Source organism: Colius striatus, chromosome 8 (genome assembly GCF_028858725.1).
Source record: "Colius striatus isolate bColStr4 chromosome 8, bColStr4.1.hap1, whole genome shotgun sequence".
In the NCBI taxonomy this organism is placed as follows: Eukaryota; Metazoa; Chordata; class Aves; order Coliiformes; family Coliidae; genus Colius; species Colius striatus.
This window is the reverse complement of record NC_084766.1, coordinates 26,302,747-26,322,019: the sequence shown is the minus strand read 5'-3', so window position 1 is coordinate 26,322,019 and position 19,273 is coordinate 26,302,747. Positions and strand designations below refer to the sequence as shown.

Here is a 19,273-nt window from a genome sequence, read left to right as displayed (position 1 = left end):
ATATTGAGATCCCCCCTCAGTCTTCTCTTTCCTAGACTAAACAGCCCCAGTTCCTGCAGCCTTTCCTCATAAGGAAGATGCTTCAGTCCCCTGATCGTCTTGGTGGCCCAGAACTGGACACAGGACTCCAGATGAGGCCTCACTGGGACAGAGTGTAAGGGGAGAAGAACCTCCCTCGACCTGCTGGCCACATTCTTCTTGATGCATCCCAGGATGCCTTTGGCCTTCTTGGCCACGAGGGCGCATTGCTGGCTCTTGTTCAATTTCTTATCAAACAGGACTCTCAGGTCTCTCTCTGCAGAGCTGCTCTTCAGCAGTTCTACCCCCAGCCTGTACTGGTGTATGGGGTTGTTCCTCCCCAGGTGCAGGGCTCTGCACTTGTCCTTGTTGAACCTCATGAGGTTCCTCTCTGTCCAACTCTCAAGCCAGTCGAGATATCAGCAAGTCCTCCCAGGTTGGTGTCATCAGATAACTTGCTGAGGGTACACTCTGTTCCCTCATCCAGGTGTTTGATGAAGATGTTGAACAAGACTGGCTCCAGAACTGACCCCTGTGGTACTCCACTGGCCACAGGCCTCCAACTCGATTCCATGCCATAACATGCAGGGATAAAGATCTGTGTTGTACATCTAAATGAGATCTGTGAGTCCTTGAGCTATTGTTGATACCTTGTCTTGAGCCATTTGGAAGTGCAGCATGGCCTCAGTGTTTAGTGGCCTTCAGAATCCAGTCATGTATCCAAGGCCTTCATGCCTAGTGGTGTGTCTTGATACGGGCAATAGCTCTGCTGAGAGATCATGTACTCCTGTACCAAGTGGAGCTGCTGGTGTTGTAATTTCAAGTACTGAACCCATTGCCTTTGCTAAATTTATTGCCACTGAGATACAGGTACAAATCAGAGGCACGACCATGAAGGTTTTAGGTAGTTGTGCAGCCCAGGAAGTTGGTTTAGACCTTCAGAACGTGGGTCCGTGAAATGTTGCCTTTGCTGTCCTGAGCAAAGCCAGATTAGATGTTTCATCCTGGCCTAGCTCCCAGTGATCTGTGTGGGTCGGTGGGGAGAGATGTGTTGCCTGCTTCCTAAGTCTGGCCTGAGAATTTCTTTCTCACAGCAGTAACACCAAAGCACACTTAGACTATACAAAAGCTGCAGTTGAAATTTGCTGGTAGTTTCTGACATGTGCCACAATCCATTTTTTTGGCTGTGGCATGCTGGTATATTTGACTTATTTTGTTGTGGGCATTGCATGAAAGTGTCACCCATCAGTGAAACATCTCCACCTTTGGAGTCTAACACAGTGAATTTTGGACAGCAACGCTATACCTCAGATTATGAGTGAGGATAAAGAAGAATCCCATGTCCAATTGACCATGGCAAATCCAATTCAAACTGCAAAGGGGTATTTTTCCTCCCATTAGGCAGAATGTGATTAATTTCCCATGTGGAAAATTGTTCAAGACAGACATGCTCGTAAATTACGGCATAAGAGATCTCGTTACCACAAGTCCCATCCAAACCTACTGTGCCTCTCAAAATAGCAATAAGAAGATAATGATATTAACAGCCTTTCTTGTTATTTGATGTATGACTGACATAGGGTGTAAGCTTATTTTCTGCCAGATTGGAGCTTTCATTTAAGGATGGATGCTTTGGCATTTGTGAACATTGATAAAAATCCTTGGTTTTCTGTTTTTACCAGAAAGGTGGTTTTACCAGCAAGGATTCTTTAAGGATCTGTTCCAGAATCTGTGCTATTCAAATCAGGATCTGAAAAAGAGGGTGTTAGTGATACACCAACTTATCTGACCATGAAATTTATTTAGAATACTCAAATTTAGAGCTGATTGCAAAAAGTTGGAGGGGGATCTTGTGATATTGATGGTAAAAAGGCAGTTTGATGCTGAAAAGCAGTGCTGGGGGTGGGGGAGCAGGGAGGACCCTTGCACTCTAGGAAGGAGATTTCAGTAGTTCTGGGGATATTTCCATAAAGTCTGCAGTTCAACAGTCAGCATCAGTCAGAAAGCCAAAGGGAGTGTTAGAAAGCATTAGGCAAAGGATGGGGAAGAAAACCCAGAGCTTTAGTTGTGGAAATCCACCATTTCCCCACATCATGAATGCCGTGTGCAGGTCTGGTTGTTACCTCTCAGAATGGGTACATAATGAAGTAAGGTGCTGAGAAGAGTGACAGAGGTGCTTACAGAGGTGAATTGATTTCTGTATGAGGTTAAAAGTCTTTAGTCTGGAACCAAGGTGATGCCTGGGATAGAGCAGAAGTTTGTGAAATCATGAAGCTTTTGTGAGAGTGAGAACGTGATTATTTTTGTTTCTCAGAATGCAAAAGCCACTTGCAGCCTGTGAAATTTGGAAAGCAAGATTAAAGTGAACAAAAGGGCGTATATATTCACATGCCGTGTGACTAAATGATAGTATGCTCTTCCAGAGAATCCCTGTAGGGACCACAATATCTGTGGGTTCAAAAATATACTAGAACAATTTTTGTAGGATATAGAGCCAACACTAGTTGTTAGAAATTATTTTCTAATTCAGGAAAAAATCTAACCATTTGTGTGCAGGAATGGGGAGTGTCCATCAGGAGAAGGATCCCATTACACGTGCCACGTTCTTTTAATTTCTTCCCTTTCTTTTACTTGTCACTCTTGTAGACAGAGTGCTGAGCTACAGAGATCTTTAACCCAACAGGGTGCAGCACTCTTATATTACTGCAACAAAGTAGACTACATTTTCTGTCCATTTTCAGTGTAACTACTGGTGAAGCTGCTTTCTGGTATTGCATCAGCTAAACAGATAGTGATTCTCCAAGTAGAAATGGAGGAGATGGCATCTGTCCATTCTCGACCTTCTACTGGGAGACCACAAGTCTGCAGGCTGGACCACCTCAGAGGAGTTATCTGAGGTACCCAATAGTGGGACTTTGTACCTCTGGCCAGCCCCACGTAGCACTGCACACCAGGACACAAAGGCAAACAGCATTTGGGGAGCTGCCATTCCTGTGTGGTGGCACAGGGAGAGAAAGACCAGTTTGTTTGGTGGTATGGATTTTGTTAGCAGTCAGGTCCGTTTGGCTGCTCAGTGTCTCCGTGGCTTCAAATGCAATTAATCAGGGCCCAGAAGGGTAATTATCAGCTCACATTCCTAATTCAGATTTCTGTGCCTATTCATGTTACTGTTTTTTCTTTAATTTAGCAATAAAGTTGGGGTTATTTTCATGTTTTTATGCTGCTGGCCTAGTGATCCTTATTAAAAATAAAAATAACAAAACATTAGTTTCCAGCCCACCTTTTTTTCTTCTCCCTGGGAGATGAAAAGGCCACATTAACTGTGAAGGGGAAACAAAAGTGTGCATAGTCCTAGGGTCCCGCTGTCATCTTGGCTGAAGGCACTTTTCCTTTCATGAGACGAGTAATTGCTTAGAGCATTAATCCCTGAAAGAAGCTTTTTATTCTGCAGTGGGCAAAGCTGATGCCATCTGACAGTGCTGTTTCCCACTTTGATTGGATGTAGGCACCTTGCTGAACCCAGGGGAAGGTGGCCCTGGAGAGCTAGGGATGCTCAGCACCCCTCACAGCAGCTCTGTCCTTTGAGGTGCTCCCGCACCCTTAATGCTGCATTTACTCACAAGTGGAGGATATGAAAGGAATGTTTCAGGGAGGTTGTCCTCAGCTGTCTTCTGGCATCACCAGGCACTGCTGGTGCCAAATCACACAGGAGTATAGTTTGGATTAAGTGGCCTGAGCTGGAAATGGCTGGAGTACTCACACATGGAGGAGCTGGGTGTGAAGGAGGCTGGTTATCTGATAAGTGATTATAAAGTCATTTCCCTGTTCCTGTGCATTGGCTGGGCCATGCTAACTGCTGGTGTGAGTGCTCCTAGTCATGCAGCCAAAGTGGAGCAACTGGAGTGAGCTTTGCTGTCCCCGGGAGGCTGACTGGACCTTGGCTTATGTTGGTCCAGGCCACATGAGTCACTATGTCCACTGCCTACCAAAGGAGTGAGTTAGCCACCTATCCATCAGCTGGGATGGAGCAATAGAGGTGGCTTCATGATCAGGAGTTAACGAGGAGGTGCTGCTGGATGGCCTGGTCACAGACCTGACCCAAAGGCTGTTTCGTCAGGTGATGTGGCCAGATCACACACCCCAGATGAGTTGTTGCACGGAAAGCTCAGAGGAGGCAGGGGAAGAAGTGCAGGGCCAGCTTCAGAGTCAATGCAGGGAAGTGCAAACACGACTGCACTGGTCAGACCCCCAACGTGCTGGAAATAAAAGTGCTCATCTCTCTTCTGTAACACACACAAATCAGCCATCTCTACCGTAAAACCCATGCTCATGAGGGTTTGAAATAAACAGTATCTTTATCAGGAAATCTATACCAGAGATTGTCTTACTGATATGAACAGGTAAGATGCACTGAAAAGATGTATCTGGAATCAGAAAATGACGTTTGTGGTTTGAGATGGTGTCTCAGTCTGTGAGTGAGTGTCCTGACTCAGAGGCCATCCAGCTTTGGTGTGGTTGTTGATCAATGTCTCTCTTCTGTGCCTGTCGCCGTCTACTGAAAATTCAGATTAAAACTAGGCAGAGGTTTGCCTTGGAGGGCTCCAGGAGAGCACTTCCACTTGGAAAAATTGAACAGTACTCTGTTTAGCAAGGCACAGGAGACTTTGTTTCTGAATACTGCTCTCTGAAACCTTAGCTGGTGAGTTCCAGCCTCTGACAAGCACAAACACCTAGTCATGTTTGCCTACATGTTGTTTGTTTGTTTAATTTCTGTGTTAATTGGTGCCTTCCAAGTAACTAAAACTGCTGTGAGGAGCACTGTCCCTGACAATCTAACTGCTGAATTTCACCTTCTCTAATGTGGGACGTGTACCTGGCAGCTGACTTAATCAGAGTCTTCCACAGGAGAGCATCTTGCCTCATTTGTGGGAGTTGTCAAGGATTTGGTTTTGATTAGAATAAACATTTGAACAGAAAGATTTTCTTGCCCCATATGCCAAACTAGATGTATTTTCATTCTGCATGCAATCAGCAGAGGGATCTAGGGACAGGCTTTATTGCTTTCATTAGTCCATGCTCATTGTGTGACCTTTGCATCCCTACCCCTCAATTTCTGCCTGTAGTGTTCCTGTAGGAATGTGTGTCGTAGCACCACGTTATTGCATGACCTACCTCCTGGTAATAATCACTTTCATCTACCTGGTGTGAGTGCAAATATTATTTTATTCACAGCTACAGTTCTCAACCAGTGTAGGGGTGGAGTCTCCCAAGCAGTGTTATTGCCAGTCATGCCAAAGGATGTGGCTAGGACCTTACTGTGCTTTTCCAGTGTAATTTGGTAAGGGAGTGGTACAAATCCATCTCCCCCCAGTGACATTGCTGCAAGGTTTTCAGCCCCAGTGGTGTAGCTCAAAGGCTCCCTGTTGACAAGGCTGGTATGGCCCAGTGTCTGTGAGGCTGTGGCTTGGGCTTAGTGTCATACCAGTGCCAGCATTAATGACAAGTCTCATAAGAGCTTATAAGATGGGGCAAATGTTTTAATAGGCTCAATTCATTAAGACTGTAAAAGATTGAGGTGGGACCATATGGTCTTTCCCTGAGAGTCCATAGTACACAGTGTCAGTAGAGAGACTCCTATTGACTTGAGCAGACTGCAGTGAACAATGTGGTACCTGGTGTGTTTTTGGAAAAAGCAGAGGAAGAGTTTAGTTACTGTATCTACAGGGGCATAGTATTACCCTTCAGGAAGAGCATTTTTCATGGTTAAGGTGGCACAAAGGCATTTGAGACACTCTTGCCTTTTCCCACACTGGGGTCAGGAGCTGGAGTAGCTTGGATGATACAAACATATTCATCAGCAGATACATAATACAAACAGGGGCTGCTGGTTCCCAAACTCATTGGACCAACGTAGAGTGATCCACATCATCCCCACACTGGCCAGGGAGTGAAAGTTACTGTTGAACATAGCTCTGCAGACTGTTTGTGGACCATTAGTAATGTGGAGATCACAGGTTAGGAGCCACTAACTACCTAGATGAAAGCAGGACACTGGTGTCAGCAGGAGGAAAACCAAGTGTTTCAGCAATGAGACATAGTGCTTGACGTTTCTCTTGCTCAGTTTGGTATAGGCTCTGGCTAGTTTGATCATTATTTAAGCCCTGATTCTGCATGCCAGATGATTGGGTCTTGGAAATTTGGAAATAGATTTTTTTAGAGGATGTTTAAGGAAATAAAGTTATGTAGTGGATGTGGAAGCATGCAGATTCTTAGGAGAGAAGTATGCATATGCAAGGGTGATGCTCTGGATCTGCATAGGCTTTTCTATTCTGTACCTTTTGCTCCCAGCATAGCAAAGACTGTATGCAAGGAGGGGGACACTCCTGCATGCTTTGAGTGAGGAAGCTGTGCTGTTTCCTCAGGCAGCATTTCTCAGATGGTTTGAAAACGTGACCCAATTTTTGGCTACTGGTCTCTCTGAGACGTAGAATTATCCTCAGGTCTGTTGCTCCTGGTGAGGGTGTGTCAGTTGCTGGCTGCAGGTGTAAGTACCATTCTCCCCTCCCCTCGGACAAGCTGACTGCTTTCCTCGATTAAAAGCAGTTGGCTGTTGCAGGATAATGTAGCACTTGCAACCAGTAATTACAGATGAGTTCACTTTCCACCTTGAGGAAGCTAAGCTCTGTAGTTCGAGGAGGCACCAATTTCACTGCAGAAATTGAAGACTTTACTCACTACATCAACACTCCCAATGTTGTTTTCCAACCACTCACAGAGTGGGATGTTCAGTTTTAAGGGATCTGGGGACTTGTGCTCACACTGAGATCCTCCTGTGTGGGGTAGATGCTTAGCTTTGCTGTACTCTGGTGGTAAAGTTGGCTTAAGCAAGGTGATGGATCTCTTTGAGTGCCCACGTTCCAGTGCACAGAGAGCTGCCTCAGTAAGAAAATTGAAAGGATAATTTTGTAGCACTTTTGCCTGCCCTTTCCAGATGCCTGCACAATGATTCCTGCCTTGCTTTGGAGAGGTGGGAAATTTGCAGCTGGGGCAGCTGAAGAGCAGATTACAGTACCAATGGGTTGTTTGGGTGATAGCAGCAGGACATAGAGCAACATGAAGTAGTTCTTGGCTTATGCAAAACACTGTGTAAACAGTAACAGAGCTGTTAGCTTGAGATTTGCACTCCTGGCCCCTATCTGTCACTCCTGAATTTCAGCATCAGTGCTCATGGTGTTTCTCCTTCCAGCTGTGCCTGATGCTTGAATTCCCAAAGTCTGTGCAAGCAAAACTGTTCTAGAGCTGATGCTGTTGTCCCTGGCGGATAGCAACTACCCCTACAGAAAGTGGAAAGCAACCAGCTTCAGAGGCAGGAGCTCTTTGCTGGTGGGAAATCCAGCCTTGCTTCTTGCCTGTGTTTGGTTTCCCCTTGTAATTATTCACACAAGGGCATATTCTGAATATCAGTTCTAATGGGAGAAGATTTCCTGGTGATACTCCTTTATACAAGCCATGTTATTTCCCACAGTTTATTGCTTCTTGGTGGTTTAATTTAACATTTAAGCTTATGCACATTAAAAGCAGGATCCAAGTAGAGAAGGACACTCCTCCTACCATCTCCTATATCTCAGGGCAATATTGTTCTTGCTTGTGTTGACTTTCCTGACTGCCCCATCTGTCTTCATCACATCTTGTCACCTTTCATACTAATTCCTACTGATTAGCAAAGGCCTTTATCAACTGAGGTCCTTTGGAAGACAAGTTCAGCCAACAATTCTGACTCTGTCATGAGTTTCTACTTATTAAAAAGCCCTTCCCCCTCCCGCCAGTGGAAATGCTGTGAATCATTTCCCTCCTCTTTCTTTGTCAGGAGTAAATGCCATCAGTGTTAGAACCTTGGCACTGGCTTTCTGACTCCAGGAAATCATGGATGAAACAATCCATGGAAACTGGGATCCTCATGTAAAAAGTAAGATATGATTTTGGAAGGAAAACACCTCTTTTTAGGCCACTGTCAAATTGCCATCTGGTTGGCAGTCATACATACTTCCATGAGATATATCAAATCCATCCCACAGTGCTATGCCATTGAATGACCTATTTTACATTGCAAGGTGTCAGTATGTATTTAAATGCTCAGTTTGGGAGTCACATGGTGTGACAGGTGCCTGAGAGTTTCAGGTGGGAACCTGAGGTGAATGTCACATCTTAAATGAGTTGAGGAGAATTTGTGATCTGATTGCAAATTTGTGCTTCTTCAGTGTATAAAAATAATTATAACAGTGTTGTGTAAGGAGTAGAAGCCTTCATAAAAATACTTGAGCAGTGAAATGGTTTCAGTTACACTGGAGGAAGCTGCTTAGCCCAAAAGGAGAACCTGTAACTGCATGAGGACTAAAGTATTTTCTTTACTGATGCAGCCCCAGTGTAACTGCAAATAGAGTCTGACCTCATAGGTAGACTCTGTCTCTGACAAGTTGGTTGTAGGTTGAACACATTGCTTGAAAGGTATTTACAGACCCAGTACCACCCAGATTCTCAGGGAGAACCAACAGCACCATAACAAGAACAACATGAAGAGGAAAAACAGGAGCTCTTCCCTGCTCTTAGGAGACAGCTGACCGACTGAGCCTCCACAGCTGGAACTTCTGGACTCGGAGGCAGCACATGTCTCTTTTAAACATAAATCAGATGAGACATTGTATTTTTAGTGCATCTATTAGTCTTCTGGCTGTCCTCTGTTAGATATTTATGGTATGGCTCGCTTCACCTACTGCCCTGCAAAGTGTGGTGATAGTGCTTGAAGTAGATTAAATGTGAACATACATTTGTCAGTCATCCCTTTGACAGTGAGTTTGGGCTCTCCTCACCTCTGACTGATGCTCTTTGCATGAAGCAACTGAGACTCACACTTAGCAATCAGAGAGTAAGAGTTACAAGTGGTTCTGTTCTCTGATAGATTTGGAAAGGAGCTAAACAGCAATTTCCCTGCCTCGCTGTTGCTCTTGCTGTAGCTCCTACTCAGTGCCTAGCTCCAAAAAACAGCAAAGCTGGCAGCTCTGGGCTGAGCCACTGGTACAGCTGTGGGAAGATTATGAAAACATCTCTAGAAAGTCTCAGTGTATTCAGCACAGACCTGAAGGCTAATGGGAGGACCAGAGCATTGAGATGCTTTTAGGTTTGTTTATTCTTGGGGTCCATGGCACTTGTTAAAATCTGTGCTAGTCTAAGTATTAGGTTATGTAGGAATAAAGTAATATTCTGAGAATACTTTTAAGCTTGCAGAATCAGCAGCTGCCAGATAGACAGTCTCCTACATAGATTTATTTTTCCCACTTTGCACACCCACTGTGTATACAGGAGGAAACTGAGGTCTTGTGGGAGAAGAGGTGTGTGGTCGTGGAATTAAAGACTATATCTATATATATACAGATGAAGGGATGACTTAAGATGTCCCCTACAATGCTAAACCTGATACTTTGTTTCTTATCCACATTAATTTCCTAGGAATAATATTTTCTTTTAAAGAAAAAAAAAGATAAAAATAAATATTGTTATCCTGCATTAGCAGCAGGGCTGGAGCCTGTGTCTTGCCCACGCCTCTCTTTCCCAGTGCTGTAGTCCTCAGAGTCCTTCCTAATTGTGCCAGACCACCCTTGTCCCAGTCTAAGCCTGGCACATCAGTGAATGAAATATTTGCACAAGGCAGCACCGTTCTGTGTAGCCTATGGCTTCCCATCAGAGCCTGACACAGACTGCCTGGTCACTTTCTAGCTGGGCTGCAGCATGGTGTAAAAGGCTTGCATCCTTCTGGAAAAGGGGATGTAGTGCCTGAGGAGGCTTAAAAGAGCTGCAGTAAAATTCAGGAGAGAGGAAGCAGCACTGTTGTATGTACTCACGTAGAAGTAGATCCCTTCCTTAGAGATGTGGAAACTACCCAGAGGAAAAGCCAAGAGGCACGTAAACCACTACTCCACCCTCATGAGGAAATTGCCTGGGCTGGTCTGCATTTACTGGCCACCCTGGGACTCCCCTACTTCGTTAGTGCTGCCTGAAATGCTCTTTTCCACTGCCATCCTGAGGGCTCCTTGATGGCTCTTCCGTGCCCCTGCTGCTCAGCTGTCTGCCTGCTCTCTATTTCTGTATGGTGACCCTAAGTACCTCGTTAGGCAAAGCTTTCCATTAATGAGGTCAGTGCGCGCACATGGAGGGCGTAAGGGAGGAGTGTACAGCGTGGATCTCCTGTGTTACCTTCCTTTTCCAGTCCCATGGGACCTCCTGTGCTTTTGGAGGGAGACTAGTAGCACTGAAGAAAGCAGTAGTAACTTGTACTGGTTCCTGCTGGTTGGTTGTGGTGGCTTTGGCTGAGCTTCTGTCAGCACAATCTGTCTTCCCAGAAAAGGGGAGAAGGTGGACATTTGTGAATCCCTTCTGAAGAGGTGCTTCAGTACCGCTGGCAGTGAGGCTTCTCTGCCTGAGGACTTTCAGGATTTGGGGAGGGGGGGTCCTTGCTTGCTGCCCATCAGAACTGTATGTGCTTGTGGAGTGTCCTTGCTTTTCTTGCTTTTTTCTTTGTTGACTGCTACTCTGTGTTGCTCTTTAACTACTCAGCCTCCTCCAAGTCTCAATTTTGAATGCCATGCTGGACTGAGCAGCCACAGATCTTCCCCACAATCCAGGTAGAGCCTTTTCCAGCTTGCAGTAGCAGAAGGAAAACCTTCCTTTTTCTGAAGGGATAAAAATGGAAGCACCTTCTGGGTTTTGCTTCATCCTAACACCACAGTCATCGTGATATTTTCCATCTCCATTTAAGGACTGAATTAAGACTCATCATATCCTGGGGTCTTTTTTGTACTCTGTGTTTAATATAACGTTCTTTATTATATTTATCTTGTTTCTTATGTTTGAGTCTTTCATTTATTATGTTACTTTGAAGACTGGGCCTCCCTGTAAACTGTCTTTTTAGGAAAGCTGAATTGCATTTACAGGAGGTCTTTAATGTGTTTAAGTCTTTGGTTCCTTTATGTTTTTATATGGTCACCAGCCCGACTTTCAACTTGTGGCTTGAACTGAAAACAGGAAAGCCAGAAAGTGAGAATGGGTCCAAAATCTTGTTTTCTCTTTGCAGTATATTTATAAAAGTTGCAAAGAAATACCAAGATCTCCCACACCAGCATTTCTGGAGCAGTGGGAAAGGAACTACTCTTTTCTCTACAGCTACCCCCACACCCTTTACCTCCCAAAAAGTGGCTTATTACAGTTATGCAGTACAAGTGTATTGTGAGCCTGGAGACTATCAGAAATAATAAGCAATGTTTTGGAAATGCAAGTAGTTCTCTCCATTCGCCAGAGAGAACTGAAGGAAAGCAGTAAGATTTTGGTGAGCCCAAAGTCAGTCGGTGCAGGGAGATGGAAATGCCACCTTTCTTCTCCAGCAGCCTTTGGCTAAATCACTCAAGCTCAGACAAACATCTCAGACACCTATTGAAGATTTCCCCTGTGCTTTGTGACCACATGGCATCACATCCTACAGGAATGGCTCAGCATCAGCTTTGTAATGAGATAACCACAGGGAGCCCAGAGAGAGAGATTTATGGCGCTAGGAAATGGCTTTACTTCACAGGACAAACTCTTTTGCTGCCAGAATTGGGGATGGAGATAAACCACTTTCTCCTGTCTGAAACAAAGAGCTTTAACACCTTCCAGATTAGCAGCCTTGGAGGAAAAGGCAGCCAAAAGGGACAGAGTCCGGGAGGGTTTAGAGCCTCTGCTACTGCACTGTTAAAGGCTGCCATTTCATTAACCTCTCAGCTGGTGCAATTATGACCAAATCAAAGCCACATATTCAGATTTAGGATCTGATTTCATTTCCTAGTGCATTTTCTTATCTTATGATCTATGGATGAGTATCCTATTTGCCTATTGGCAGAAGGAAGTTTGGAGCAGGGGGTGGTATATATATATGTCAGTGGTTTTTTATGTAGACGTCTCATAGACTAAATAACGTTGGCAGATACTGTTTTCTTCCACCGCAAGGAGAACATATAATTTATTCTTGTCTCATTATATTAAAAGAAATACAGAACAAAAGAAAAAAGGGAAGAAAACCACCAAAAAAGGATATGAAGACATAATCCCTTCTAGCCAAAAAAATACCAACTCTATGACATCCTTGTGTGTGGGGAAACTCAGCTCCTAGATTATTTTGATAAACTCCATTACAATCAGTTTCACACAAAACGCAGCTGTTTATTTAATCTTAACTGCTTGCAGAAATGGCATCTAGTAAGGACACTGGGGTTATGATTTTTTTTTAACTTTCAAAAAAGAGAGTTTGTTTATTTTTCTTCTATTATTTAGTTTCCCTCTGTAGATTTATAAGGGCTCTGTCACCAACAGCCTTATATTTGCTTATGAGCTGGCTGTGTGGTTTGTCTGCCGGCAACGGCAGGAGCATCTTAGTGGGCTGGCATGGGACATAGATGGAACCCGCTTCCCACCCCAGTGATTCACCCTGCACTGCCAGCACAGACAGCAGCCCTAAAGTAAAAGGAAGTCAAAACATCATGTAGTTCCATCCCTGGGTAAGGCCATTGCTAAAAGGGAACCAAAACCTTTTTGGGTTATCTACAAGATGAAATCAGAAAAACTCCCTCTGCCCCATGAGTCGCTGTGCTCCCCTTTTGTCAGCTCACACAAGCAGGACTAGGGTGGCAGTCACTGAGGTTTCACAGAGGTGCTGTGCTTGTGGTAGTTGTTGGCCATGTGCTGCATCTCCTGTGCAAACCTATGACCAGCACCATCCAGCTGCAGGAGGTGCCGTGCACACTCCTGTCATAGCTCTTGCCCTGCGTCTCTCTGCTGCCTCCTCGCAGCCTCATTCTGTGCAGGTTGGTTTGAGGGCAGGAGTAGATCTGCTGCTCACACCCCCTCAGATGGTGCCATCCTGCCCGTGTTGTAGTGATGGGAGGCTGAAGTGACACAAAGTTGCTGCTGTGTGATCCTCTCCAGTGCTGAGTCTCCTCTATTGGGGCATAACGGGGTTGCAGAGCTCAGCCCCCAGCACTGGTGACAGCCATGGTTGGAGCCAGGGATGAAACCTGGTCTGCTGACCTTTTCACCTGGTTCTATTGCTCTATCCTGCATGGCAGGCAATGCCCTAACTCTCTCCTTTCATCTGTTCCCTTCTCAGGCAAGATCCTGTTCCGAAGGAGCCATGTCCGAGACGTAGCTGTGAAGAGGCTGAAGCCCATCGATGAGTACTGCAGGGTAAGGGCTTTGGGGGAGGGTCTGGCACTCGTGCTGTGTGGGGTCTCACAGCTGCCACCAGTGCTGGGCTTTCTGAGGTGAATACTACTAAAAGCTTCATTTGTGTTGAGTCCATCAAAAGGAAGGCTGCTTCTTCCCAAACACCACTAGGACTAACAGGACAGGTGGAAAAAGGCTACTGTTTGCTTCCAGGGTCCTTGCAGCATTTTTCCCTGCAAGCTTTATGCACTGGATTGGTACCTCATTTTACTCTGCCCAAAAGGTGAAATTCATTTCTACTTCAGCCTTAATGAATGCAGGAGCTGAGCAGGCAGAGAGGCAAAACTAAGATGGCATTTTATTTTGTTCTCTGCCCTTCTGTCCCCCAGTGCTGCACTCAGGACAGTGCTGGCTGGTGCTGCTCTTGAGGGGAACTGATGACTTCTAGAACTGCTTCTCCTGATGAGTGAAAGCCTGGAAATTTATGGCATGGCAGAAAAGGAGCAGCGTTGGGAAGAAGTTTAAGTCACTTAATCTTTCTCTTCTAGGTTAGAGTTTATGATTTGATGGTAACTAATCCTCTGACAGTAGATTAAAAGTAATTTTTAAGCAACATGGATACCCAGTTTTTGTAGAGGTATCAAGCACGTCAGTCAGTGTGTAATTTAAACCCCAGACTTCCTCTCTTATTTCCCATGGGGCTTTTTTTCCATTTTTAGAAAGCCAGAGAAGCAGGTGGAGAGGAAAAAATACATTCCCAAGAACTTCTCTAGTCAGACATTTGCTCATCCAAAATTGGGAGCAGATCGCCCAAGTGCCTGAGGCGTGCTGAGGGGATGGTGGGGCTGTGTGAAACCCATGCCATCTGCACCCTCCCGGCAAGGAAGCTGATTAAAGTCTTATCTCATGAGATCAGTCTTTCTTGTCTGACAATTAACATACTGTCTTCCTGCTGGAGGCCCAACGGTTCTTTTTAAATGTGTAGGGTCTCACTGCGTCCCCAGACACCCTCCTTCAGACAGGAACTGCCTGTGACGCGAGCCGTGAGGCTGATGTCAGGGTTCACTCAGCAGATGCACAGTGGAGAAGGCAGTGACTTATGCTGAGGGGGCAGCTGCTTCTCTGGGACTCCATTGTCTGCGCCCCAGACAGACCCGACCTGACCCGGCTGGGCCTGCTGGCGCCCCACCGGGCACGGCCGAGAGATGTGTTGTGGCCTCAGCCACTGGCACCTTCACTGACAGCTCTGTGACTGCCACCCTCTTGCTCGCTTCCTTTTTTGTTTCCTGGAGAAGTCTGGCTCAATTCACTCCGGTTCGGATGACACTGGGCAGATCTGTTGCTTCTGACTAACTCGGAGACATGGCTAGATGCTTCCCCAAAGCCAAGCTGTTTACTTAACCTATTTATTAATAGGCACTGCTTTTATGAGCACAGACCCAGCTGTGTTGGGTTACCCTAGTTTCCCTCAGCCCTGTGTTTCCTGTCTCCAGCAGCAGCCAAAGTGATACCCAGCAATGAGTATCACAAACACAGTGACTTCTCCAGAATATTATCCCAGTTTCCACTGATCTCTGGCTCTTAAGTCCCTTGTGCCTGATGTACCGTCTGTTTATTTCATTTGCACTTTACTGTAATTTGTACTAATTTGCCTCTGTGCTTCACAGTAGAAAATGTGTAAATCTGAATGACATTGGAGAACGAGGCTCATAGTCACTGAAAAGCTTGAGCAAATGTTCCATCTCATGTCTGTGTGAGTGTTTCAAGAGGGCTACATCCTTCACAGTGTATGAGATAACAGATCTTTACAGAAAGAAGGCCCTGGCTATCTCATCCATCCCCCTGGGATGTATTTGGAGCAGGTATGGACCACGATTGTGCCTGAACACTCTGGGCTGCAGATAAGTGAGTGCTTCAGCCAGTGCTGGGAAGTAATTGCATTTATTCAAAGACTGATTGTCCTATGTTATTGCTGTTCCAAACCTAGCCCGGGATATGGAAGTCCACGAGATTGAAAGTAGTGATGAAAATCAGGTACTGAACTTCAAAGGTACTAAGAATTTAGGGAATCAGCTTGTATAAGGAGAGGTTCTCCTTCTAGTAGTGAAGTCAGTGGTAGCTCTGTCACTCACCTTCAGCAGATAGGATTTCATCTCTGGCACTTAGCAGAAGCTTCAAGTTCAGAAATGCTTTCTTATGCCTTCACTGAAAGTCACCATTTACAAAGTTACTAGGAACATGACCTCTGCAACCTTACTGTAATCTTTCCATCTCCATGTGGAGTTAACCAGGTATGACAGAAAGCTGTGACCTGGCAACAGAAAGTAAGGTGTTGAGTAAACCAGAGTGGCCTCACTTCACCAGCCTAAACCAGATAATGAGTGTCTCTTCATTCAGCTGTTTACTGTTTACACAGTAAACCCGAGCGACTCGCTTAGCTCCAATGCCGACTTCCAGAAAGCTGAAGTTAATGCAATGGATCCTCTCCTGGTGTAAGAAGGGGCTTTTTTTTCCCCTAATAAAATAACATTACTCACTTCTGTTTCTACTGGTGCAAGTGTGTCACCTGAGAGTGGGATGATGCCGACTTCTTTGGAAGTGTTAGCTGTTTTCTGCATTTCTTTCACTGTCCATTGGATGTTCTGACTCTAAAGAGAAATGTACACAGCTGTAGAGCAGGAGTGTGATTTTGACAAGTTCAGTCTTGCTTCTATAAAAGAGAGCAAAGCTTATGTCTCACGCTGCTCCTAAAATGGGCAGGCAGACAAGATGCTTAATTTTGAAGAATGTAGAGAATGATGCTGGAATGATGTGGGTGAAGTTGATGGAGAAAATCTGACATGGGCTAATAAAATGAATAAAGGAGACAATGGACCTTTGTCCACTGGAATCTGTGAGGAAACAGAGGAGGGAGGCAGGCTCAGATGCAAAGATTGTGGTAATTTTTTGCCAGATGAGGGTTCTCCATCCATTTAACATGCCCTGGAAAGATAAAGCACAAATGGGCCCCGGCAAATGAGTGCTGCAAATGTTCAACCATTTGTTGTTTTGTTTTTGCAGAGTGTCTTTTGACAGAGCATGGCCATTTGCATGGCTGAGAAGCAGGTCTAACTTCTGCTGTTTGAATGTGTTGTGGTTCCTGCTCCAAGCACAGGAGCAGTGACAGGCAGAGGCTGTCTGAGAATTTGTGGGGGTAGTTGTCAGTAAAAGCTGCTCTGCAGAATGTTCTGTATCAGGGGCATGAGCCCTCTGAACCCTACAGCATGGGTCTCCCAACCCCTCACACCTGGATGATTCTTCATTGTATTGTACCAGCTTAGAGAAATGCCATCATGGAGGTGATTGGGCCAGTGTTTTTGCTAAGGCTGCAAGAAACTTTGAAGTTGCAATGAAAAACAGAGGGTTGGGACACACAGGGGAAGATTTCCAGGAATTTTCTCATCTGTAAACATGAAAGTGCAGAGTCTAGATGTCCTTGCTGGTAACCTGAGTGAGTTACCAAACAAACTGTGGTTCGCCAGTAAATGTATGCTGCCCACTGGAATTGGTATCTCTGGATGATTTCCCTCTTAACTGTAGGCTTGGAATTAGTTTAGTGTGATTTAGGGTTTTCTGGGCTCATTGGGCCCTACTTTCTTAATTTGTTTAGGAGTTTTTGCCAATGCAAAAGAAAGAGCAACTTCATAGCCTTCCCTGGCCAGGAGCATTTTATTTATTAAGCTTTTGATCTCCCAAACACACCTCTGGTGTGTGCTTGTCCAGCATGTACCATCCAGTGTTTAAGAAAGACCTCTCAGGTCGGCAGTTCACAATACCGCCACTCTCTCCTTCCACAGCCCTCTGGGAAGACTCGGGCCAGCATTTGCAGACTTGCATCTTTGTGTGCGTTGATCCTAATTGAGGGAAGCATCTTTGTGCAGGGAAACTCTGAAGATGTGAAGTCCCATTGTCATAAACACTTACCTGGATTTGTCACATGCCTTCATGCTGTCCTGACTGGAGGTGGCTTTAAGTAGAAGCTTATGGGCTTTTCTGTTGTGAGGCTTGAGTACCCAAATACACGGCACCTAAAGAAAAACTAAACGAGCAAGTCACGTAATTGGCAGTCCCATCATTCTTTTATTTATGTTCACAATTTGAGAGACCATACTTGAAAAACATAATTACTTCCCTTTTGGTCTCTCAAGGCTTGCCTTTCCTTCAAGGTTTAATCCTTGAACCTGTCAAGACAGAAACACAGATGTTTTCTCTATCCATTTTACAGCTGAGCTAGTGTTGATTGAAGATGGAGTAATAGTCCTGGTTAAGAATGAAAGAGTTTAAACAAAAACCTTCAAACTTTTTTGTAATTTTTAATCTAGATCTCAGAATCCTCATGCATTTAGTCCTGCTGCAGTAATGAGGGTTAATTATTTGCAATGCACTTGGAATAGAGCCTTGCTTTCCATTGCCTTGTGATCCTTCCATGCCAGAGGCTTTCCATGTCCCAGTTACTTCCAAAACTCTGCATCCTCTTTCCTTTTCCCCTCAGTTCTTGGTTCCTACATCTCCCCACTTCTTCTCCAGTCTGAGTCTCCACCATGCACTCTTCATCCACCTCTCTGACTGTCAGTGCTTGCCATCCAGCCTCCACACTTCAATGCTCTGAGTTCAAGCTTGGAGTTACTTCAGCCTCTCAACAAAACAGAAATGGAGTGTTTTCATGTAGGTGAAAAAAATTATTTCTCTATTATGAGAAATGAACTGTTTGAATTGCCCCTTCTGCTTTGCTGGACTCTTTGCCATACCCAAATGTCTGTTGCTGATAACTAAAGTTAATCAAAACGTTAAATTATTTGAGAACTGGATATTTAATATTAAAAGTCAGGGAGTCATAACCATGTGATAGTCAGCTGTCTCTGTGTGTTTGTGTGCAGAGCTGGGATTAACTCCACTGAACATTAGAGATCCAAGAGTGATGTATCTGAACTCCCTGAAGCTCTTCTGCTAGCAATGATACAAGTTGATAGACAAGTGTGACTGGTCTCCCATTTTAGACATATAAAGTTCAGTGGGGTGAATTAGCATTCTGTGCCTATGTACACACACGCCTACACACCACTGTGTAGCTCTGCTACACTGACATGTCTATACATCTGAGTTTTATAAATATGTCTGCATAAATGCAACACACAGCACTCAGTGCATCCTAACAACTACCTGCATGGTTTTCTACCTATGTGCCTGTATTTTGAGAAGACTTTGAGCTGTAAAGTAGTCCCATGGAGCTGTCTGCAGTTGACGTAACCTTAAGCAATGAACCCCTGTGTCCTGGTTTCGGCTGGGATAGAGCTAGTTTTCCTCCTAGTAGCTGCTACAGGGCTATATTTGGGGTTTCTGAAGAAAATATAGATAACACAGGGATGTTTTGGGTCTTGCTGAGGAGTGTTTGCACAGCATCAAGGCCATTTCTGCTTCTCACCCTGCCCTGCCAGTGAGTGGACTGGGATTTGGGTGGGGGGAGACTGGTGTGTGTGCAAAAAGCTGGGAGGGAGCATGACTAGGACAGCTGACTTGAACTAGCCAAAAGGCTGTTCTATACCATAGGACATCCTTACCAGTGTATAAACTATGGAGGTGGCAGGGAGAAGCAGATCACTGCTCAGGCATCGCTCAGTGGCCAGTGAGCAACTGCATTGTGCATCACTTGTCTTTTTCTTGGGTTTTGATCCTCTTAATTACTGTTATTATACTTTATTTCTTCTTACTGTTATTATATTTTGGTTTAGTTTAGTTAACACACTTGTTCTTATCTCAACCCATGTGTTTTGGTTTTCGGATTCCCCTCCCCATCCTACAGCAGTTGCGGGGAAGGACAGTGAGTGAGTGGCTGTGTGAGGCTCTGCTGCCAGCTGGGCTGCAACCATGACAGCCTGCCTGTGCCTGGTGTGGGGTTTGCTGCCACTGGGGTGCTGGGCATGAGTGCAGCAGTCTGCCTGCAGATCAGCTGTTGCTGTGTGAATACCAGGCC

The 19,273-nt window shown here is 45.1% G+C and overlaps 1 protein-coding gene across 4 annotated transcripts in view; it reads left to right on the top strand.

The window, feature by feature from the left end:
* Positions 1 to 19,273, top strand: part of SH3PXD2A (SH3 and PX domains 2A) — a 264,938-nt gene that overhangs the window by 95,677 nt on the left and 149,988 nt on the right. For all 4 annotated transcript variants that reach the window (XM_062000848.1, XM_062000847.1, XM_062000855.1 and 1 more), the window contains exon 4: positions 13,208 to 13,284. In XM_062000848.1, the coding sequence (XP_061856832.1) occupies positions 13,208 to 13,284 (77 nt within the window). The remainder of the gene's footprint in view (positions 1 to 13,207; positions 13,285 to 19,273) is intronic.